This window comes from Chrysemys picta, chromosome 1 (genome assembly GCF_011386835.1).
Source record: "Chrysemys picta bellii isolate R12L10 chromosome 1, ASM1138683v2, whole genome shotgun sequence".
Classification (NCBI taxonomy): Eukaryota; Metazoa; Chordata; order Testudines; family Emydidae; genus Chrysemys; species Chrysemys picta.
In genome coordinates this window covers 286,624,212-286,649,028 of record NC_088791.1, presented here as the reverse complement: position 1 = coordinate 286,649,028, position 24,817 = coordinate 286,624,212, and the positions used below count along the sequence as shown (strand labels likewise).

Here is a 24,817-nt window from a genome sequence, read left to right as displayed (position 1 = left end):
CGTGTGTGACAGTAACACCCCCCGGTCCCTAGGCCCATGTGGCCGAGCCACGCCGCCCGTGGGCTCCCCGGCCCCCTGCCAACATCCACAAGCACCGGCGGGAGCCGGACAGTCAAGTCCTCCCCGCCCCCGTCAGCGGCCTGGCCCCACGGCGCCCGCAGGTAGCCCAGTCCCTGGGGCGGCCGCGGCGCTAGCGCCGCCTCCTCTGCCCGTCCCCGTGATGGCGGCGCCGGCGGCCTCGCTGGTGCTGGCAGAGGGCGCTGGGCCCGCGTCTCCTCAGTAGCGGCGGGGCTGGAGCCTCCCCCGGCTCGGCGGCTTTGTTCGCTTGCAAGCGGCGGGGTCTGCGCCGGGGTCGCCGCCTCTGCCCGGCGAGCTGAGCCGAAAGCCGGCGGGGGCGCGGCCCTCAGCCGGGAGGGGCGGGCCGGGCCACGCGGCTCCTCCCCCGCAGCTGCTGCTGCCCCGGGTACGGGCCCCGCCGGCCGCCCAGCGCCGCGGCAAGTTTGTGGGAAGCAGCAGCCAAGAGCCACGGAGGCGGCGGCGACGACGGCGGGAGCCAGCATGGCTGGCGGGACGAGCTCCGCGCTCTCGGAGTCAGGCTGGTAAGTGGGGCCTGCCCGCTGTGCGGCTCCGTGGGGCCGATGGTGGGACTCGGGGCCTGCCTGGAGGGTCGGGACTGGGCTGGGAAACGGCTGCTGCTCTAGGCCTCTCTGGTTCCTGCCCCTTTCCATCCTGGCAGTACGTGCCTCCCCCCGCCTTGTGAGAGGAGCAGGAAGTGCTTGGGGTGGGGGAAGGTAGGTAGCTTTCACATTTGAATGGTAGCTATTGATTTGACCTTTCTGGGTCACTCAGAGGGGATGTGTTACGCACAGTCCTTGAGCAAAAGATCAGGCACCAGACCTGATCAGTTTTCCCTGTTTTATACGGTGAAGAGTTGATCTAGTCCTACATGTTTTCTACTTGTTACATGGGTAGGTGGGCTGTAGTTGCTTCTACTTGCAGAGGCATGCTGGGGCTTTTTCAGTTATTTTATGCACCTGGGCAGTGGGTTCCCTTCATCATCTCCCATAAATGAAACAGAAAGTAAGGTTAACAACAGTTAATGAAGTAAGTTTCCCAGAATCCCTCAGAGTTAGTATTATTGAGCTAATGTCACAGAAATGATCAAAAGGTAAAGCTTAATGCACCAAGAAGTTGTCTAAATTCGTAGGCCTTGCGTAGTCTATTCCAATCTTTCTCTGAACAGTTTCCCTTCATTGCTAACAATGATATTTGGGTGCAGCTCTACAGTAACAGAAGTGGGAATACTGATTTAGACAAGGTTCTTAACAACCAGTGGTAGTTTTTACTGTCATTTCGTATAGATATGCTGCAAATAGGTTTAGTTGAGATGTAGTTAAAACACTGTAGGCACGTGCCTTTCTGGACTACTAATACTACCACTGGTTGTGCTGCATGGGTAGGAAACTCTTTATTTAAAAAAAGGGGGTTAGTGTAGACAAAGCTGTAGTGAGGGGCAGACTTATGACTAGAACCCAGGAATCTTGACTCTCTCCAGTTTGTGCTAATTATTAGACATATTACTTCTCTCAAAAAGCAACACTTACTAGACTGACCACTTTTTCCAATACAAAGCATACACATACTCACCAGGGTATGGGTTAGTATTATTTATGTACTAGCTTAGACTTTTTTCTTGACTATTTTACAACCCTTTTGTAAAAATGAGCACTCCTTGCAATATTTGCTAATTGTAAAAATTAGTAATTTAGGCCTAATTTGGAAAATTACTGTAGTACATGCTTAAACGTCAAGCATGTGAGTAGGCTCATTGACTTAAGTGGGAATACTTGCTTAAAGTCCCACATGCTTCAAATATAGCGTGTACCTCCTTGCTTCCTGTGGTTCGTTGGATTGGGGCCTTAGAGTGCCTAAATTTATTGCTGCCACTTTAAAAGGATCACAACAAAGGTCACATTTTAATTGCTGGATCTTATATACTGTAACACCTATACTGGTTCTTCAAATTTTAATTCAAAGTTCAGTTTCTGGAAAAACTAACAATCTATGGGAAGACTGTAAATCTGCTGATCTGTGAATTTTCTGCTCCAACAAACTTGGATTGCCTTTGAAATAACTTGCTGTTCTTTTATGGAATCATTGATCAAACTGAGAAGCTGAGGTGTCTTGCTAGGTCTGCTTCTCTGCAGATGCTTGGCTAAGGAGTAAAGGTGCTAATTTCAGAAATTATATTATTTTAACTCTATTCTAGTGTGTAGACTTCAATACACAGGGTCATGACTCTTGGCCACTAGAGGTTAGGCACAAAGGTAACTTAATTTAATAAGTGTATTGAAGGAACTGTATTAGCAATTATAAGTTGAAATTAACCAACTTTTCAGACAAGTAGTTTATACTTTCATACTTAAGTTTTGTTGTTGTTGTTGTTTCTGGTTTCTTATGCAGTATATAGATATAGTTTCAGAGTAACAGCCGTGTTAGTCTGTATCCGCAAAAAGAAGAACAGGAGTACTTGTGGCACCTTAGAGACTAACAAATTTATTAGAGCATAAGCTTTCGTGGACTACAGCCCACTTCTTCGGATGCATATAGAATGGAACATATAATGAGGAGATATATATACACACATACAGAGAGCTGTATGTGTGTATATATATCTCCTCATTATATGTTCCATTCTATATGCATCCGAAGAAGTGGGCTGTAGTCCACGAAAGCTTATGCTCTAATAAATGTGTTAGTCTCTAAGGTGCCACAAGTACTCCTGTTCTTCTTTTTATAGATATAGTTGTATCAGAGTAGAGAAGTTATTTGCTTCTGTATTTTGCACTGGTGCAACTGCTGCTTGAATATTGGAATATCCAGTTCTGGGGTCCACAAGTCAAGAAGGATATTGAAAAATTGAAGTGCGTTCAGAGAAGAGCCATGAGAAAAATTAGAGGATTAAAAAACATGCCTTATATTGATGGATTCGAGCTCTGTCTGTTTAGTTCAACAAAGAGAATGTTAAGGGATTACTTGATTACAGTCTGTAAGAACCTACATGGGGAACAAATATTTAATAATGGGCTCTTCAATACAGCAGAGAAAGGTATAACACGATCCAGTGGCTGGAAATTGAAGCTAAAAAAATTCAGACTAGAAATAGGGTGTAAATTTTTAACAGTGAAAGTAATTAACTATTGGAATGATTTACCAAATGTTGTGGTTGATTCTCTATCACTGGGCATTTTTTAAAATCAAAATTGGATTTTTTCTAAAAGATATGCTCTGGGAATTATTTTGGGGGGATTTCTGTGGCCTGTGTTATACAGGAGAACAGACTAGATGACCACAATGGTTCCTTCTTGATTTGGAATCTGTGAATTTAAAATTTTTACGCTGCTGCCACTTTTCTATTTTGACAGTCAAATGAATGTAGTACTAAGAAGATGGCTTGTTGATATTTGCACCACTCAAACATTTTAGTGGCTAGCTTATATTAATGTATAATTGAAGTGGTTCACACAGTTTCTGCAGTGTGTGTCCTGGACCTTGGCAAGCTACAGCATTGGGGAGTGGCTGATGTGCTTAAGCATTTGATTTGTGCCCTCATGATGTTGCAGGAGGTGAGCCAGTGGCGGGTAGTGGGCTGACTGCTAGTCACTGATCAGTCACTAGCGGCATGTTGTGACGTAGTCTTATCGGTGGGGGGGCATCATATAGGAACAAAGTGAATGTACATCGTGGGAAGGAGGAGGAAGGGGAGAAGGATTGGAAAGGAGAGAGGGACAACAGAAATATCATTAAGTAAACACCCAACTACTTTAATCCCCCCCCCCCCTCCACACACACATCTGTACTCAAGATGTTCTACTATTGCTCTGTGGGGTGGGGTGATATTTTTCCTTCACTCCTCCATCCTCTGATAGTAGCAGCAGAGCTTCAAGCAGATTTTAAACAAGTCTTCAGAACTGGTACTTAACTTGGCGTGTTTCTGGTCTATGTTTGCAGTTTAAAACATGATCAGCACCAGCTAAGTTGTGACTGTTGCTGGCACTGTCAGAAGTGGGAACCTTTCCTACTCCAGAGACAAGGTTAAAAGAATCTATAAGCCCAATTCTGTCCTCATTTACACCAGTTCTGCTCTTCTTTACATATGTGAAACACCATTGTCTTTTGCAACTGCAATTTAATTAACATATCTGTTGATTTGTGAGGCACCCTGTGCTCTAGCTTGCTTTCCCAAATCCTTACTGGTTCTGCTACAGTAACAAAAGAATTGAGAGTAGTAAAAACTAATTGTTGGCACTGAACTAAGCAGATATAACTCTAAATAAATTTATGGAGCTGATCTGCTGAGTAAGGTGATGGTGACATTACACAGTCATTTTGCAGAGTAGAACTGCGCTTTTTTTTTTTTTTTTTAACGTAGGGATATTTTAACCTTTTTTCCTAGATAAATGTGTCCATTAAAGAGTGTAGTTTGAAATTTCCACTTGACTCCATCTTACACACCACCTAATGCAAGAACTTAAATACTTTTATAAGCACAAAGGGATATTATAGATATATTTTCTGATTCCAGGTAAATACATTTTAAGATAAAAAAAGAAACATCTAGGGTCCATCCAACTGGAAATGTTAGAGATTTGTCTTGTATATTTGTTTTGGTATTACAAAATGTATTTTATTAAATTCTTTGAACATTATATTTGTTTGTCAAGTGTAACTTTGGTAATAGTGATCACTAATTACAGCAGATGTATTTCTTCACGTCATTTGGGAAATTTAAAGATTCAGCCCCCATTGATGTTAGTGTAGTTGTATTTTCTTATGCTGCTTTAGTCAGTTTGGAATTTTTTCCCTCTGAGGGTCCAGTATGAACTTCAGGTAGTATAGGGCTGTGTGATAACTAGTAATGGCAGTGATGATAGATAAAATCTGACAAATTCTGCACAAAATTTGTGTGTGTGTGTGTGTGTGTGTGTGTGTAGTATATATGAAAGACTCTTGACAATTTTTTTCTGTTATATTACATTTTATTTGGAATCTTGGACTTGGGAATGCCTTAACTTCTTTATGATTTACTTATTCTATGATGCCCACAAAAAATGAACTGAACCTAATATTAAAACAGACGCCCCCAAACCATTCTTCTTCTTTTCTCTCTGTTTCCAAGGGTGTCCCATTTTCTGTTTCTGGTTTGGTGAAAATGGGGGGAGAGGGTGTGCCATTGATTTTTAATTCAGCCTCCTTGTGTGTCCCACCTGTGATCTCAATGAAGCTAGGGTCTTGTGGAAGAAGTGTATGTGATGATCCTAAATTACACTACAGTTTTTTTCCCCCTCATCCTAATGCATACGCACAAAGTGGCAGATAAAAAGTAGCATGGGCAACTTTAAATCTGACATTGCTTAACTTTTGAGTGCTTGGCTTTGTAAGCTAAATGATGATGGAGTCTCACATCGATGTATGAGATTCAGCAAAAACTATAGGTGAACAGGTATGTGTGAAGTCAAACCAGTGTTCCCTCTAATTTTCCCCACGCATGTGCGGAATGAATTTTGACACATCACCTCCATATTGGTGCACATAACAAAATTCATGTGGCGGGGGTGGGGCTGAGGGGTTTGGAGTGTGGGAGGGGGCAGAGGGTTGCAGTGTGGGGTGGGGTGAGCACTTGGGTGGGGGGTGCAGGCTCTGGGGTGGGGCCGAGGATGCGGGGTTTGGGGTGCAGGCTGGCCCAGGGCAGCGGTTTAATGTGGCTGTGTAGTCCCACCTCCCAGCGCTATAAAAAACCCCACCTCCACGAGGGGAGTAGCTACCAGCTCTGGGAGTGTGGCTACCAGCACTGAAGCACAGTCTACAGTGTCACGTAACAGTGCTGAAACTTGCAGAACTCAGGGGGGAGTTTTTTTTACACCCCATAGTGAGAAAGTTGCAGCGCTGTAAAGTGGCAGTGTAGACAGTGCCTTAATGTGCCTCACTTGAAAGCAGTTGTTGACAAATCTGCCACCACCTTGCTTTATTGTGAGCTGTTGCTTCCTAGTTGCTGGGATCAAATCTGACATGCTTTCAAGTATGGACTTCAGTGAGCCTTTATATAATTTGTAACCTACATAATTTTATTTTAAACTCTTCTTGTGTGTCATTTGTTGCTTTTTTTAAAGGAAAAAAGTAAAAATATTTAATAATATGTAGCTGTGACACCTCATTCATCATACTTCTGTCAGCAGGGTTTGAACCCTGTTCCTTTAGTGTTGCAGCACATAATCCTGCTGCCACACAAGCTACAGAACTAACTGCATTAGCTGGCAGTAGGAGAAGACTGTTATCCTAAGGTAGTGATTGGACCACTGAAGACAGGTGCTGGATCCAGAAGGTTGTCAGGGGAGCCTGGCCCACCTTGACACTTCCATCCCTCCCCACCCCCACCGCCAAGCTGGGGCAGGTTTTGTACCATGTGATGCTCATGGAATTGGGAGTGGGCCTCTGAGATTATGTGCTGGGTCTGGATGATTGCTGTTGACAGAAGCCTGGCCCGGCGCTCTCCCCCAGATGTCTGCTGCAGTTGCTCCAACAGCTTCAGGATGTTCCTAGTGCAGCAGCTGCTGCTGCTTTTGTGTGGGCCCAGCATTAGAATGTTTGTTTTCGGTTTAATGTTTTGGAATGCTCCCAGAATTTTCCTGAGGAATGCAAGTAAGTGGAGGGATATGGTAATTTTCAACAGTTGTGTATCAGCAATACTTGAACAGAATTTCATGGGGACAAAAGAAATGCACCTCTCTAACCCCAGGGCTTCTCCACTGCCAGATTTCAGTGGCTTTCTATGGCCTTGGCTACACTTGTGGATTCACAGCGCTGCTGCGGCAGCGCTGTGAAGCGCGAGTGTAGTCGCGCCGCCAGCGCTGCGAGAGCTCTCTCGCAGCGCTGCAAGTACTCCACCTCTCCGAGGGGAATAACTTGCAGCGCTGCGAGCGCTGATTACACTGGCGCTTTATAGCGCTGCACTCGCTGCTCGGGGTATGTTTTTTCACACCCCTGAGCACAGCAAGTGTAGCGCTGTGAATTACCAGTGTAGCCAAGGCCTATGATAGTAGATGTGTTAGATCTTAAAAAAAAAAGAAAGTTGCAAGTATCTTTTATTTAATGAAAAGTGTTAGGCAACCTGAATATAGGGCTTGCTACCAGGATCCCCTTTAATAGAAAGCACTGTTTGCCAATAGTTAATACAAAGGTCATCTATTTGTAAGTATAGGGATGAACTGGGAACATGAGACATCACTGTATGTTAACTGTTGGCAAATTCAATTTTTTTTTTACAGCAACAACTGTGCTTGGGTGCTGATTAAAATGTTCATCACTAGATCTGTATTTATAAAGTAATTATAGGTCTGACTCCTGTTATAACATATGGGAATCAGTGCTGAAATTCCATTCTTTAAAACTGTAATCCTGAAATATTGCTTAGGCTAGGTCTACACGGGGGGGGGGGGGGGGGGGGGAGGCGGTGTCAAGCTATTCGCGTAGCTGAAGTCGGTGCATCTTAGGTTGATTTACCTGGCCGTGAGGACGGCGGCGAGTCGACCGCTGCCGCTCCCCCGTCGACTCCGCTTCCGCCTCTCTCCGTGGTGGAGTTCTGGAGTCGATGGCAGAGCAATCGGGGATCGATTTTATCACGTCTACACTAGACATACCCTTAGTCGCTTAAAATAATATATTTAACAGATATATTCTTCAGATGTAGTAGTAAATAGTCTACTGTAGTACAATACTTTTATGAGAACTGAAATACTTTTTCAGCACTGGAAGCTCCAATTTTGATTTAATTTTATAATATATCTGTCGTTCAGGATATATCACTAAAATATAGCACTTGAAAAACATGTAATGTAAGAATCTATCAGGTGGCCATATAATATTTACACATTATGGTGTATCTTAAAATCACTTTTGTAACTCTCTTTTGATGTTAGTGGTTGTTGCACGCACATCATGGATAGAACAGACTTAATAAAATAATGCTGAATTATAGCTATTTCAGTTAAAAGAAAATAACCTCCTTCCACCCAAATCCTGTTAACAGATTGTTGAAATTGACCAGTAGGGTACTCAGAATCACGAAATTCCAAAATTAATCTTGCACGGCCTGTCTTAATTCTGCCCATTTGTATGCATTATAATCTTTAATTACAGGAGTGTATACTATCATATAACATTTAAAAACATTCTACAATAATAGGTACATGTGTAGTATTGGTAATATTTTTTTTATATTTGCCCTACTTTTGCTGTACTTGCAGTGATTTATCATAATGCTTCCCTGACTTAAATTTGGTTTATAGACACTTTTCTCTGTGGTATGTATTATAATAGTTAGGACCCATAATTTTCATACAAGTGTTTTGTAGCCTTTTTTGTTTGAGATACACAGAACAGTACACAGTGTTACAAAGTGCTTCACATGTGTAGCTTTAAGGTCATGGAAAAATCTACCTCTTTATGCATATGGATAATTACATGTTCCCATACTGCTTCTCAAATAATCCAATGTGTCATTTTTTTCTATAGCCTTACGTGCATGTGTAGCAACTTTGGGGAGTGTATACTATATTGTGTATGCCAAACAGTTAAAGAAGGTCACTTGTACGAAAAGTACAAAAGGGAATCATACCTGCAACATAAACTACAGAGTATCCCCCAATCCTGCAAATGGCTACATGTCAGTAGTTTTATTGACCAGTGGTGTCCATAGATGATGATTGGAAGGTATATCACGATTCCTTGAAATAGTGCTGTAATGTTACAAAATATAATTTCAGTGAAGGATGCAAGTACTTATAGAGGCTACAGAAAAGTTGGACAGCCTTTTAGTCCATGTAACAAAGTGCTTACAGATCAAATTGTAAGAAAGTTGAAATTAATAATTAGATATAGAAGGCTTTTCTTCTCTCTACCAGTGTTTTAATAAAGAATTTATTTGTGTAGTATTGGTTCAACATTTATTACATATGGGCTATCTCCCTGGTGGAACAAACTGCTCTTGGAGTTAATTCCTTTAAAGAGCGAAGAAAATGTTAATTTTTTCAGTTTATTACATGTTAATTGCTTGATAAAATTGTAGATAAAGTCTCTGTGCTATAGCAAGGTCATGACCCAAAACTGGGTCACCAGAATTTATCAGAGAGTTGCATGGGAGGCGTGGGGTGGGGGTGGAGGGATGGAATCGGGTGTGGATGGGAGGGCTCAGGGGAGAGGTTGTAGAGCCCGCCCCACAGTCTGCCCACAGCAGTGCCTCCTGAGACTCTGGTCCTGTGGGATTGATTAGACTCTGTTCCCCACTCCAGGTGTTTCTATGTGGTGCATGGGATTGCAATACTGTTCAGGTTTGGCCCAGCCACCCCCTCTGTTCTAATGACGGGTGGTCAGCAAGGCCAAATTTGAGTGATTGGCTCTGCAACCTCATGTGTGAGTAATGTTACAACCTGGCACAACTGTGGCATGGCTGGGCCGAACCTGAGCGGTGCTGTGACTCCCGAGGTCACGATGCCTGGAGTGGGGAGCCGAGCCCAGCCAGCCCTGTGGGGCTGGGAATGCCGCTGTGGTATGTACGATGTACTTGTTATGTTAATGTGTATATTGTATGTTGTGGATAAGAAAGACAGTTGGCAGTTTTTCAAAGAGACATTATTAAGGGCTCAAGAGCAAACTATCCCACTGCGTAGGAAAGATAGGAAATATGGCAAGAGACCACCCTGGCTTATCCAGGAGATCTTCAGTGATCTGAAACTCAAAAAAGAGTCCTACAAAAAGTGGAATCTTGGTCAAATTACAAAGGATGAATATAAACAAATAACACAAGTATTTAGGGACAAAATTAGAAAAGCCAAGGCACAAAACGAGATTAAACTAGCTAGGGACATAAAAGGAAACAAGAAAACATTATACAAATACGTTAGACGCAAGAAGACAACCAAGGACAGAGTAGGCCCATTAGTCAGTGGGGGGGAAAGACAATAACAGAAAATGTGGAAATGGCAGAGGTGCTTAATGACTTCATTTCGGTTTTCACTAAGAAGGTTGGTGGCGATTGGGCGTCTAACATAGTGAATGCCAGTGAAAATGAGGTAAGATCAGAGTCTAAAATAGGGAAAGAACAAGTCAAAAATTACTTAGATAAGTTAGATGTCTTCAAATCACCAGGGCCTGATGAAATGCATCATAGAATACTCAAGGAGCTGACTGAGGAGATATCTGAGCCATTAGCTATTACCTTTGAAAAGTCATGGGAGACATTCCAGAAGACTGGAAAAGGGCAAATATAGTGCCCGTCTATAAACAGGGAAATAAGGATAACCTGGGGAATTACAGACCAGTCTGCTTAACTTCTGTACCCGGAAAGATAATGGAGCAAATAATTAAGCAATCAATTTGCAAACACCTAGAAGATATAAGGTGATAAACCACAGTTAGCATGATTTTGTCAAGAACAAATCGTGTCAAACCAACCTGAGAGCTTTCTTTGACAGGGTAACAAGCCTTGTGGAGGTGGGGGGAAGCGGTAGATGTGATATATCTTGACTTTACTAAAGCTTTTGATACTGTCTCTCATGACCTTCTCATAAACAAACTAGGAAAATATAATCTAGATGGAGCTACTATAAGGTGGGTGCATAACTGGTTGGAAAATCGTTCCCAGAGAGTAGTTTTCAGTGTTTCAGTCATGCTGGAAGGGCATAACGAGTGGGGTCCCACAGGGATTGGTTCTGGGTCTGGTTTTGTTCAATATCTTCATCAATGATTTAGATAATGGCATAGAGAGTACACCTATAAAGTTTGTGGACGATACCAAGCTGGGAAGGATTGCAAGTGCTTTGGAGGATAGGATTAAAATTCAAAATGATCTGGATAAACTGGAGAAATGGTCTGAAGTAAATTGGATGAAATTCAATAAGGACAAATGCAAAGTACTCCACTTAGGAAGGAACAATCAGTTGCACACATACAAAATGGGAAATGATTGCCTAGGAAGGAGTGCTGCAGAAGGGATATGGGTGTCATAGTGGATCACAAGGTAAATATGAGTCAACAGTATAATGCTGTTGCAAAAAAAGCAAACATAATTCTGGGATGTATTAGCAGGAGTATTGTAAGCAAGACATGAGAAGTAATTCTTCTGCTCTACGCTGCGCTGATTAGGCCTCAACTGGAGTATTGTGTCCAGTTCTGGGTGCCATATTTCAGGAAGTCCAGAGAAGAGCAACAAAAATGATTAAAATTCTAGAAAACATGACCAATGAGGGAAGATTGAAAAAATTGGGTTTGTTTAGTCTGGAGAAGAGAAGATTGAGAGGGGCATGATGACAGTTTTCAAGTTCATAAAAGGTTGTTACAAGGATGAGAGAGAAAAATTGTTTTTCTTAACCTCTGAGGATAGGACAAGAAGCAATGGGCTTAAATTGCAGCAAGGGAGGTTTAGGTTGAACAGTAGGAAAAGCTTCCTAACTGTCAGAGTGGTTGGGCACTGGAATAAATTGCCTAGGGAGGTTGTGGAATCTCCATCATTGGGGATTTTTAAGAGCAGGTTGGAGAAACACCTGTCAGGGATGGTCTAGGTCAAGGCTTCTCAAGCTGGGGGTCATGAGGCTATTACATGGGGGATCGCGAGCTGTCAGCCTCCACCTCAAACCCCATTTTGCCTCCAGCATTTATAATGGTGTTAAATATATAAAAAAGTGTTTTTAATTTATTGGGGGGGGGGGGGGTGCGTCGCACTCAGAGGCTTGCTGTGTGAAAGGAGTCACTGGTACAGAAGTTTGAGAACCACTGGTCTAGGTAATATTTAGTCCTGTCATAAGTGCAGGGGACTGGACTAGATGACCTCTCGAGGTCCCTTCCAGTTCTATGATTCTATGAAATATTTAGTAAGTGAGATTTTTTTGCACTAAATCTATTTACTGGGTCGTAACAGGCTATCAAGGCTTACAAATGAGTCCTGAGCCCTAAAAGTTTGAGAACCATTGTTAGACTCATAGAATTTAAGGTCAGAAGGGACCATTATGATCATCTAGTCTGACCTCCTGCACAATGCAGGCCACAGAATCTCATCCACCCACTCCTGTAACAAACCCCTAACCTATGTCTGAGTTATTGAAGTCCTCAAATCGTGGTTTAAATACCTCAAGGTGCAGAGAATCCTCCAGCAAGTGACCCATGCCCCATGCCGCAGAGGAAGGCAAAAAACCTCCAGGGCCTCTGCCAATCTGCCCTGGAGGAAAATTCCTTCCCGACCCCAAATATGGCGATCTGTTAAACCCTGAGCATGTGGGCAAGACTCACCAGCCAGCACCCAGGAAAGAATTCTCTGTAGTAACTCAGATCCCACTGTTCTATCACATTCATACTTCTTTTATATTAGTAATGATCAATTGTGCTTCAGTTCTGTAGTCTGAAATACAACTATCCATAAGAAAACTCATAGACAAGATCCCTCTTGTCATAAACATGCTTAACTTCATTACTGTTAGGGTAAATGCATAAAGTTTATGGGGGAAGTTTTCAAAAGTACAAAGGGTAATTGGGTGCCTATCTGCTCTTGTGCCTTTGAAAATCTCCTCCCCCCTTTGTTGCTAAATTGCAGTATCACAGCATAGAAAAAGGTTTAGTTTTAAGGTTGAAATGTTTAATTCTAAATCACTGTTTAGGACCCCATTCACACGGCCATTCTAAACTCTACAGTATATACCCAGCTCTCCTGTGTCTTTCTGTATGACCCAAGGAAAGTCATGGAACTGCCTTATCTGATTATGCTTGCCAGCTTTTTAAAATACTTTGAGTTTTACAGTTGAAGAACCCTATATAAGTGCTAAGAATTTTTATTCAGTGATGTTAGGGGCCAGTGCAGGAGTTGGAGAAGAAAGTGGGTTATTTTCAGGGATCTGTCTGTGACTTTATTCAGAGCAGCCATTTTTGAGTGAGTCTAATACTATGAGTCTGAAGTGATGAGTGAATTTGGGAATGTTGAGAGGAGCTTCAGATAAAAAAAAGTGTTATGTAATATCATGAATAGGGTGACCAGAGGTCCTGATTTTATCAGGACTGTCCCGATATTTGCTGCTTTGTCCTGTGTCCCAACCAATGTTTGGTTGGGACACTGGACAAAAAAGAAATTTTGCCCTCCCGGAGGGACTCTCGCCCCCCCCCTTCCCGGCTCCGCCTCCTCCTTCCCCCATTGGCTCTCTCCCCAAATCCCTGCCCTGGCCCCACCTCTTCCCCAACCACGCAACATTCCTCCTCCCTCCCAGGCTTGCAGCATGGCGGCGCAAGCCTGGAGGGAGGGGTTGGCGGCGGTGCCTAGATCCTGGAGCTGGTGAGTCAGCTCCGGCACCCGGGCACCGGGCGGGCGGGCAAAGGGGGGCTGGCAAGGGAGGGAGACAGGGGTCTCAGTTCTTCCCCCCCCCCCATCCCGATATTTTATACTGCTGATCGGGTCACCCTAATCATGAATGATAATTCCTTTGCCTCATTTGAAAGAAAAATTTCTTCAAAACAAGTTTTGGGAACTATGAATATGTGTATTACTTTCCCTGTCTTAAGGCACACTGAACTGTTTCTCTAACTGATTTTTTTGTAGGTTCAGATACAGCACACATCAAATGTCTATATTTGTTTGTGTGTATATATTTTAATAGCCTTAAGAAAATGGATGACTGGGATGAGGAACTTTTAATTATCGTTCATTAAGTTTGGAAATATCTACAGACTTTGAAATTCTTGCTTAGGGTGAGCACTACTCAACACTTATTCTTGGCAATATTATTCACAACTTTCTGTCTGTAGAGTGATGTGTATATATAATACTTTAAATCTAACATTACAAACTCAATATTATAAATTCGTTCTGGTATTAATGGTCTACAGAAGTCATAGTAAGTAAAAGGGGAATGGTCACCCAACCTGAAAATACCGTACTTTTCATCTTATATTCAATAGCTAGCAGGTTTGGACCTGATTAATATTTAAATAGATGATCACTTGAGGACACTACTACTTAGCATTTATATAGCACTTTATATTTTCAAAGCACTGTACAAACATTAAATAATACCAGGTGCTCTAATCTCTGCTTTTCTGTGATACCAAAGGCTGTTACTGATTTCATACATGGCTTGAAACATTTGCTGTGCACACATTACCTGAAGGTCTGTGCTGATTAGCCAGAGGCACATTCCAAAAACTTGGGGAGAGTCTACAGGTATCAAATGAGTGAGAAGACTGTGTTTTTAATCTGTCTGGTGCTTGTGGGGTGTTAACTTTTGGCTGTCCACTGTTTCCAGACTTGGATTTGTCCTTTTGTATCAATCTTGTGTGTAACAATTGCCTGGCAAATTTTGAGGCTCCCTACTGTCTCTGGGCTGCTGAGACATAAGAACAACCTATATCTTGCCCTGGCTCTGGGAGGGGTAGGCTGGGCTCCCCACCTAAATACTGGAAAATATTTCATGACAGGCCCATTGTATTCCTTGGTCTTCATATTGGGAGGCTACCCTCTTCTAGCCCCTTCACCTCCTGCTGTTGTCTCTTTTTTGGTCCTCCTCCCACTTAGGTTACATTTCTACCTCCTAAAACCAAACAAATCTGCCCTGTAGTGACACTATAAAGACAGCTGGAAAAAATTAATGTATTTAAAATTTATTTCATGTAATTTGGAGTTATGAAGAATAATAATATGCATAATCCTAATTACATGTATTCTTCATGATGTCTCTGCGGGGTGTAGGTTAGGTGGTTTGTTTGTCTTAGCTGTGTATTTCCATATCTTAAAGGGTTTTTGATTTCTTTTAAGTTTAACCGTAATGTTGAAATTCTTGGCTTGGGTAGTGCCTCTTTTATTTGTTTGGGTAAAGGGGGATACTTACACCTTCCTGGTATTGTTTTTATCCTGAAGTAACGGATATGTACTCTCAACCCTAGCTCCAATTTAATGTAGTTCTTATCTGGTAATAATACTTAATAAATACACGTGATTCGTGTTTGGATAGAAGCCATAGCAATTTTATTAACTTCATGAGCATTTAGCTTTTAGTCTGCTCAGATTTTTGGAAGCATCAAGTTCATACTTGGCATGCTTAATGCAGTTATTATCATAGCCACTTTCATACTAGTAAAGACAGTTGTTCTTGAGCGCCTGGCTAAGGGCTTCTCTACAGAGTCTGGTAGTCCATAGCAAGCTGAGGTTGTTGATCTACGTAGCTTGATGCACACTAAGGCTATGTCTACACTACAGACCTTACAGTGTCACAGCTGTACCGCTGCAGCTCTGTAAGGTCTTCTTCTGTATAGCCGCTCTATGCCGATAGGAGAGAGGTCCCCTGTCAGCATAATTAAACCACCTCCAAAGAGTGGCATTATCTATGTCAGCAGGAGAGCGTTTTCCACCCACATAGTGCTGTCCACACTGGGGCTTCTGTCCGTGAAACTTATGTCAGTCGGGGTGTGGTTTTTTCCACACCCCTGACTGAGAAAAGTGATAGTGTAGACATAGCCTAAGTGGCCTTGTGGACCCTGCTACCATGCAATAAAGGTTCGATAGTATTCTTTGACATACTGCTTTTTTATTATCAAAAATCCACCCTTGTCTCCCTGATCCCACTGTTTAAAAACTCTTGTCCATGACTTGGTCTTGGTCTCATCTTGGTTACTGTAACTTCCTTTCCATTCTATCCTATTCTTATTGACCTCTCCTGCCACCTCCTTTTGCACTCTTGGGGTATGTGCTCACTAGGAAATTAGGTCGAATTTATAGAAGTCGATCTTTAGAAAGCGATTTTATACAGTTGATCGTGTATGTCCCCACTAAGTGCAGTAGGTTGGCAGAGTGCGTCCTCAATACCGTGCCTAGCATCAACTCACGGAGTGGTGCACTGTGGGTAGCTATTCCATAGTTCCCGCAGTCTCCGCCGCCCATTGGAATTCTGGGTTAAGGTCCCAATGCTTGATGGGGCAAAAACATTGTTGCAGGTGGTTTTGGTTACATGTTGTCAGTTGCCCCTCCCTCTGTAAAAGCAACGGCAGACAATCATTTCGCACCTTTTTTCCGTGCAGACGCCATACCACTGCAAGCATGGAGCCTGCTCAGCTCAGTTCACAGTCACTGTTGCTGTTGTGTCCTGGGTGCTGCTGGCAGCAAACGGTGCAGTAGGTCTGCAAACCATCGTCATCCACCGCTTCCGCTGCAACTCTGCTCTCCTGCTGTTGTAAATGAGCTCAGATTCAATTGCATAAATGATGACTGAGCTCAATAGAGTAAATGAGCTCAGTCTTCCACCGCTTCCGCTGCAACTCTGCTCTCCTGGTGCCATGAATCCACCTTGCAGGTCCTCTCGTCATTCGGCATAAATATCTATTCTCATGGCATCCGTCGTCATCCACTGCTTCCGCTGCAACTCTGCTCTCCTGCTCTCCTTCAGACTCCATACCATGGCAAGCATGGAGCCCGCTCAGGTCACCACTGCTGTTGTGAGCATTGTAAACACCTCACACATTATCCTGCAGTATGTGCAGAACCTGCAAAAGCAGGTGAGTAGGCGACCACAACGCTAACACGATAGTGATGAGGCCATGGACACAGACTTCTCTCAAAACACGGGCCCTGGCAATTTGGACATCATGGTGGTAATAGGGCAGGTTCATGCCGTGAAATGCCGATTCTGGGCCTGGGAAACAAGCACGGACTGGTGGGACCGCATAGTGTTGCAGATCTGGGATGATTCCCAGTGGCTGCGAAACTTCTGCATGTGTAAGGGCACTTTCATGGAACTTTGTGACTTGCTTTCCCCTGCCCTGAAGCGCAAGAATACCAAGATGAGAGCAGCTCTCACAGTTGAGAAGCTAGTGGAGATAGTCCTCTGGAAGCTTGCAGTGGAGGTCAGTCGGGAATCAATTTGGAGTGGGTAAATCTACTGTGAGGGCTGCTGTGATCCAAGTAGCCAGTGCAATCACTGAGCTGCTACTATCAAGGGCAGTGACTCTGGGAAATGGGCAAGTCATAGTGAATGGCTTTGCTGCAATGGGATTCCCTAGCTGTGATGGGGTGATAGATGGAACGCATATCCCTATCTTGGGACTGGACCACCTTGGCAGCCAGTGCATAAACTGCAAAGGGGACTTTTCAATGGTGCTGCAAGCACTGGTGGATCACAAGGGACGTTTCATCGACATCAACGTGGGATGGACGGGAAAGGTACTTGACGCTCACATCTTCAGGAAGTCTGGTCTGTTTGAACAGCTGCAGGAAGGGACTTACTTCCCAGACCAGAAGATGATAATTGGGGATGTTGAAATGCCTATAGTTATCTTTGGGGACCCAGCCTACCCCTTAATGTCATGGCTCATGAAGCCATACACAGCCACCCTGGATAGTAGTAAGGAGCTGTTCAACTATAGGCTGAGCAAGGGCAGAATGGTGGTAGAATGTGCATTTGGACATTTAAAAGCACGCTGGCTCAGTTTACTGACTCAGTTAGACCTCAGCGAAACCAATATTCCAATTGTTATTGCCGCTTGCTGTGTGCTCCACACTATCTGTGAGAGTAAGGGGGAGATGTTTTATGGCGGGGTGGGAGGTTGAGGCAAATCGCCAGGGCGATTAGAAGCCAGATACCAGGGCGATTAAAAGAGCACAGCTGGGCACGCTGCGCATCAGAGAAGCTTTGAAAACCAGTTTCATGACTGGCCAGGCTGTGGTGTGACAGTTATGTTTGTTTCTCCTTGATGAAAACCCGACCCCTTGGTTCACTCTACTTCCCTGTAAGCAAACTGCCCTCTCCCCTTTGATCATTGCTTGCAGAGGCAATAAAGTCATTATTGTTTCAAAATCATGCATTCTTTATTAATTCATCACACAAATAGGGGGATAACTGCCCAGATAGCCCGGGAGGGGTGGGGGAGAAGGGAAGCACTGGGTGGGGTGGTGGTTGAGGGGAGGAGGGAAGGACAAGGTCACACTGCACTTCAAAACTTATTGAATGCCAGCCTTCTGTTGCTTGGGCAGTCCTCTGGGGTGGAGTGGTTGGGTGCCCGGAGCCCGCCCGCCCTCCCTCCCCCGCGTTCTTGGGCATTTGGGTGAGGAGGCTATGGAACTTGGGGAGGAGGACGGGTGGTTACGCAGGGGCTGCAGTGGCGGTCTGTGCTCCTGCTGCCTTTCCTGCAGCGCCACCAGATGCCGGAGGATATCCGTTTGATCCCCCAGTAGCCTCAGCATTGCATCCAGCCTCCTCTCATCTTGCTCCCGCCACCTCTCATCTCGCTCGTTCCTCCTGTCCTTGCGTTCATTTTCTGCTTTCCTGGACTCTGACATTGTTTGCCTTTCAGTGCGGGAGGACTGCATGAGCTCAGAGAACGTTTCATCGCGAGTGCATTTTTTCCACCACCTTATCTGTGCTAGCCTCTGGGATGGAGATGATAGGGGAATGTTGAAACATTTGCAGCTGCGGGAGGGAAAAAAGGGAGAGTAGTATTTAAAAAGACAGATTTTAGAGAACAATGGGTAGACTCTTTGCCGGTGAACCAAGCTGTTAACATTACATAGCACATGTGCTTTCAGTACAAGGTTGCATTTTGCCTCTTATATTGAGGGCCCGCCGGTTTGGTGTGAGAGATCACACACACAGGGCCGGGCAACAGAATTCGGCTTGCAGGCAGCCATGGTAAGTCACCGTCTTTCAGCTTCTTTAACCTTCATAACATGTGGGAATGGTTTCAAACAGCAGCACTCTCCTTTCCCATACCAAGCACCCGTTGGGTTGGCCATTTAAAAGGATGGGTTGTACTGGCCACGAATGCATTCCAAGTCTTCAGGGCAAATTAATGATTAAACACGCTTGCTTTTAAACCATCCATTATATTTACAAAGGTACACTCACCAGAGGTGCCTTCTCTGGCTTCATGGTCCATGAGCCCTCCTTGGAAGTGTTGGGAGGGTATTGGCTCCAGGGTGATAAACAGTTCCTAGCTGTCGGGGAGAATATTTTCTCCGCTTGCATGCTGTGTGCTATCCTCCTCCTCCTCCACCTCCTCATCTTCCTTGTCCCCAAAATCCTCATCCCTGTTGCATGAGACTCCCCTCTTGCAGGTGTCCACGGACAGGGGTGGGGTAGTGGTAGGGGCCTCCCCTAGAATTGCATGCAGCTCATCATAGAAGTGGCATGTCTGGGGCTCTGACCTGGAGTGGCCGTTTGCCTCTTTGGTTTTTTGGTAGGCTTGCCTGAGCACCTTAATTTTCACGCAGCACTGCTGCGGGTCCCTGTTGTAGCCTTTGTCCATCATGCCCTTTGAGATTTTTTTCAAATATTTTGGCATTTCGGCTTTTGGAACGGAGTTCTGATAGCATGGATTCGTCTCCCCAAACAGCGATCGAATCCAATACCTCCCGTTTGGTCTTTGCTGGAGCTCTTTTGTGATTCTGGGACTGCATGGTTACCTGTGCTGATGAGCCCGCTACGCTGGCCAAACAGGAAATGAAATTTAAAAGTTCCCGGGCCTTTTGCTGTGTACCTGGCTAGTGCATCTGAGTTGAGAGCGCTGTCCAGAGCGGTCATAATGGAGCACTCAGTATTGGCCTCCAGGAGCTATCCCAGTCAAATTGCATCCACACTATCCCAAATTTGACCCGGCGATGTCGATTTCAGTGCTAATCCCCTCATCGGGGAGGAGTAAGGAAATAGATTTTAAGAGCCCTTTAAGCCGACAAAAATGGCTTCGTCGTGTGCACGGGTGCAGGGTTAAATCGATCTAACACTGCTAAATTTGACCTAAACCCATAGTGTAGACCAGGGCTTGGTTTCACATTACTTATTGTATTATCCCATAGTTTGGAACACTCTTCTGCTTCTTTCTGCCAAGCCTGACACTCAGTTCCTTCAAATCTCTTGTTATAATCCATTCCTTCCAGGAATCGCTTGCTTCTGCCTTATCATAAACAATTTATTCTCCTGTGGTATTTTATGTCTGGTCTGTCTTGGATTTTAAGATCTTTGGGGGTGAGAATATACCTTATTTTGTTTGTAGAGAGCTGTGTGTATTTACAGTGTTATACAAAATATTGTTAATAATCCAGTTAATTGCTGCCCGTAGTTTAGTTGCACTGAATATGACCAGTCACGTACATTTCATGCTGCTGCTCAGGAAAGCTATGGCTAGCAGAATTACTTGCTCAGAACTACTTACTCCATCCTTTACTTCTGAGTAGTACAGGGTGAATAATGTAATGTGATACTCCTATTGTGAGTGAATAGTTAGGTGGCTGTGCGATATTACTGAATGTTTAAAATTTTTATCTGTTGAACTTGACCCTTGGACTAAAGGTAACTTGCTTTTTTTCCTCCCCTAATTATGAAATACATATAATATAAATTATTTTAAAAGGTTCAGCATTTTACAACACCTGGAAAGCCATTTAACTTTAACATAGTGGTAACATTTCTACACTGCCTCGGCCACGTTTCTAAGTCCAATATAATTTTTTATTGTCCAATGCTATCATAGCCACATTCTAGACTTGTAGCTTTTTAAAAACCCACTGAAGACAAACAAATGTGTATTTTAGGGTGATATTTCTTTCAACAAAAGGAGTGGTTAAAAAACATTTTGCATCTGAACATTTTTAACCATTAAAACCTGATGGCAACAAATTATTTGATTTTCCTGCAAGTTTGAAATCCAGTCATAATACAGATTTTTCCTTTAACATTTCCAGAACATAAGTAATTTAAAGAAAGTTTATAGGTTCCTGTTTATAAGTCTGTGACAACCATGGTACACATGTCCATCAGTAGGAAAAGAAAGAAAAAACGATTGCTAAGACTAGTGAATGAGCATACAATTTGTTTTAAGGGGCACCTGAGATTTAGTTAGGTCTTGTCCACACTACATAGTTTTGTTGGCAAAAGGCAGCTTTTGCCGACAAAACAGTGGAGGTGTACACTCTACAATGCTACTTTTTGTGGCAAAACTCTCCTGTCTTGTTGACAAAGTAAAACCACCTTGACGAGAAGCATAGAGCTTTTTTCGGCAGAGTTAAAACAGCAAAGCGTCAATGTAGACTCTGCCATTGATTGTGTCAATGTAATTGGCCTCCCACAGTGACCGCTTTGCTCACTGTTTTGAACTCTACTGCCTTGCACGCATGCACCACTCCCCTTTCAAAACTCCAGGAAGCTTTGACTTTCCTCAGCATAGAGAGCTCATATGCTGAGCAATGGTGCAAGTAAGCTGGTACGGTCAAGTGTGCTGTACCATTAAGACATTTATTGCTGGTATGCTGTACCGGAAAGACATTTTCAAGAATGAATATTAAATACTGTTTTTGTATTGCTTCTCAATGGGCGGAATGTCAGATTTCATCTTTTGGGAAAAATAAAGAAACAGAGTTCACATCACTTGGAAAAAATGAACAAAAATAAAAAGTCAGCTGCTCATACTGAAGCTACAAAAATTGCAGAAAAAGCTAAGAAAGACATGCTGATAAACATCAATGCAAAAAGTGAAGAAGCAGAATTTGAAAACACTGCTTGTGTGTTCAGGATGGCTTACTGCATTGCGAAAATGAATCGGCCATATACTGACCACAAGAGCCTGATTGACCTGCAGCAACTGAATGGGGGTGAGATGGGGCGATTACTTCAAAGCCAGACTGTCTATGGTGATGTGATATAGAGCATGTCTCCACACAAATGAAGAAAAAAATTGTCTCGCAGATAATCGAGACCAAATCCAAGATCGCTATACTAGTTGACGAATCTACTACTCTTGTTCAAAAATCAACTCTTATAATTTATTTACAAGCCCGTGTTGAGGGTGTTATGAATCCAGTAGCATTTTTTTGTATTTGATTGAGTTAGACCAGGGGTCTGCAACGTTTGGCACGCGGCTCGCCAGGATAAGCACTCTGGCGGGCCGGGACAGTTTATTTACCTGCTGACGCGGCAGGTTCGGCTGATCGCGGCTCCCACTGGCTGCGGTTCGCTGTCCCGGGCCAATGGGGGCGGCAGGAAGCTGCGGCCAGCACATCGTTTGCCCGCGCCGCTTCCCGCCGCCCCCATTGGCCCGGGACGGCAAACCGCGGCCAGTGGGGGCCGCGATCGGCCGAACCTGCCACGTCAGCAGATAAATAAACTGGCCCGGCCCGCCAGGGTGCTTACCCTGGTGAGCTGCGTGCCAGAGTTGCCGACCCCGAGTTAGACAATGCATCGGTTTAGAACATAAAGCAAGACATAATCAAATGTTTACTAGGCTGTGGATTCACTATGGAATTACAGACCAAGGTCTGTCAGTTTTTGCGGTGATGGTGCAAATGTCATGCTAGGAGTCAAAGCTGGGGTGGGCAAACTCCTACAAAAAGACTTCCCAAATGTCATTCTGTGGCATTGACTTAACCATAGACTTGAACTGGCAGTTGATAAAGCACTAGATATTAATGGGGATACAAACGATTTCAGGGCATTTTTAGACAGCTTATACTTGCTTTACAGTCAGTCACCAAAGAACGCCAGTGAGCTCAGTACACATGCGAACGAGTTGCATGTTGTACTTAAAAAAAATAGTTAGAGTTTTCAGTGTACGATGCGTAGCTTCAACATGGAGAGTTGTCAGTACAGTCTGGCAGACTTACCCAGCATTAGCTAAACATTTCGAGGAGGCCTCACAAGACCAGTTTAGGGATAGAAGGGAATGAGCAAAATTCCAAAGTGTCTCAAAACTGTGCTTGGTCAACTTTGTGAAAAATCTATCATTAATGTTAGATGTCCTAACTGAGATCAAGAATTTGTCTGAACTCTTACAAGACAGAGAACTGATGATCCCAAAAGCAGACCACCTGATGAAAATCTATTTGCAGAGAATCGAGAGCCTGCAGAGAATCGAGAGCCTACATAGAGTCCCTGGGTTGCACACTGAACAGGCACAGCGAGCTGAAGAGGCTATGGCATTCAAGAACACAAAATTGACAGGCACTGGGAAAAGTCCTACAATTAATCCATCACAAATTATTGAAGTCATTATTGACATGAGGTGCAAGATATTCACCACCGCTACTAACCAGGTTAATCAAAGCACAGCAGAAAGCAGTAAAACTTCTTACCACAACCTGATTGACACTGTGTCTGTTTTCAAACCTGAAACATGGCAACAACACGCAGAAAAGTTTGAAGAAACTGAAATTTGTGCACTGTGAGAAACTCTGAAGGTCAGTCACCATGAAACACACCTGGGATTTGTGGAATACAAGTGTTGTGCAGGACGGACTGTTCGTGAGAAATTAAAGAAACTTTTGAAGTGATAATCAATATAGCCCAGTACAGACAGGTTGATAAGAAGTGTGAGAGTACTTACATGGGGAGATAGATTCAATGTTTGTAATGGCTCAGCCATTCCCAGTCTTTATTCAAACCTAAATTGATTGTGTCTAACTTGCATATCAATTCGAGTTCAGCAGTTTCTCGTTGGAGTCTGTTTTTGAAGCTTTTATGTTGTAAAATAGCCACCCGCAGGTCTGTCATTGAATGACCAGACAGGTTAAAGTGTTCTCCCACTGGTTTTTGAGTATTATGATTCCTGATGTCAAATTTGTGTCCATTAATTCTTTTGCTTAGAGACTGTCCGGTTTGGCCAATGTACATGGCAGAGGGGCATTGCTGGCACATGATGGCATATATCACATTGGTAGATGTGCAGGTGAACGAGCCCCTGATGGTATGGCTGATGTGATTAGGTCCTATGATGATGTCACTTGAATAGATCTTGCTTATCATCTTGATTATCACTTCAAAAGTTTTTTTTCTCTTACTTAATTGGCCTCTCAGAGTTGGTAAGACAACTCCCACCTGTTCATGCTCTCTGTATGTGTGTGTATATATATCTCCTCAATATATGTTCCATTCTATGCATCCGAAGAAGTGGGATGTAGCCCACGAAAGCTTATGCTCAAATAAATTTGTTAGTCTCTAAGGTGCCACAAGTACTCCTGTTCTTTTTGCGGATACAGACTAACACGGCTGCTACTCTGAAACCTGTCATAAGCAACATAACCATGGATGAATGGACTGCATTGACCACTCGGCATGTGGCGGGATCTACTTTTTATTTCAATCATTGGACCTTGCTATGTTAAATCATGGCTGAGCAAGGAACATCGGGCGTCCCATTTAACTGAGGGCATGGCATGACGAGAGCAAGCAAAGCAACAGGATCAGGCCTACTACGCACTGCTGTGGAAGTGTCTTTGATTTGGTGAGTTGCTTTCATAAATTTGAAAATTACTTTTATTAAATTGACTAATTTAATTAGACATTTAAGTGACTATCAGTTGATCTAACTAGTATTGAAGTTGGTTAGCTATTGAGACCCTGAGGTTTTTGTGTTGATGGTCATGGAACATTTTTTGTGTGTGTGTGGGGGGGTGGGATCAGGGGGTCGGTACTGTACCGGTAAGAGTTAAAATCTACTTTCACCACTGATGCTGAGTATGCCTGTCAGGAAAACCGTGGCATGCCCTCCTGTCTGAAGTATAGGGGAGGGGTGGATCATTGGTCTGTGAGCTGAGGAGGATGTGGAAGAACTCTGAGGGAATCACAGAATTATTAATGTGGAATCCTTCTCGCCCTGGCACTAGGAATACCGCGTTAGCTGGAGAGGGGGAGAGACTTCTGTGCTGTGCAGAGCTCGGGAAGGAGGCGGGGGCTGATGTGTGTGGAGTGTTCCCCTCCCTTGCCTCAGGGATTGGTTGAATCTGGCTGCTGTCTGAACTTAAAAAGACAGCATG

General features: G+C 43.7%; 1 protein-coding gene across 4 annotated transcripts in view; it reads left to right on the top strand.

Annotated features, from left to right (window-relative positions):
• The first annotated feature begins 223 nt into the window (after window positions 1–223).
• TDRD3 (tudor domain containing 3) overlaps window positions 224–24,817 on the top strand; it is a 278,767-nt gene continuing 254,173 nt past the window's right edge. Inside the window, exons 1-2 of one of the 4 annotated variants that reach the window (XM_065581152.1) lie at window positions 491–599; window positions 24,041–24,285. In XM_065581152.1, the coding sequence (XP_065437224.1) occupies window positions 24,218–24,285 (68 nt within the window). In that variant the 5' untranslated portion in view covers window positions 491–599; window positions 24,041–24,217. Of the gene's footprint in view, window positions 600–24,040; window positions 24,286–24,817 lie in introns of those variants that run through there. The other 3 variants (XM_005296948.4, XM_042861717.2, XM_065581151.1) reach the window with 3 other exon arrangements.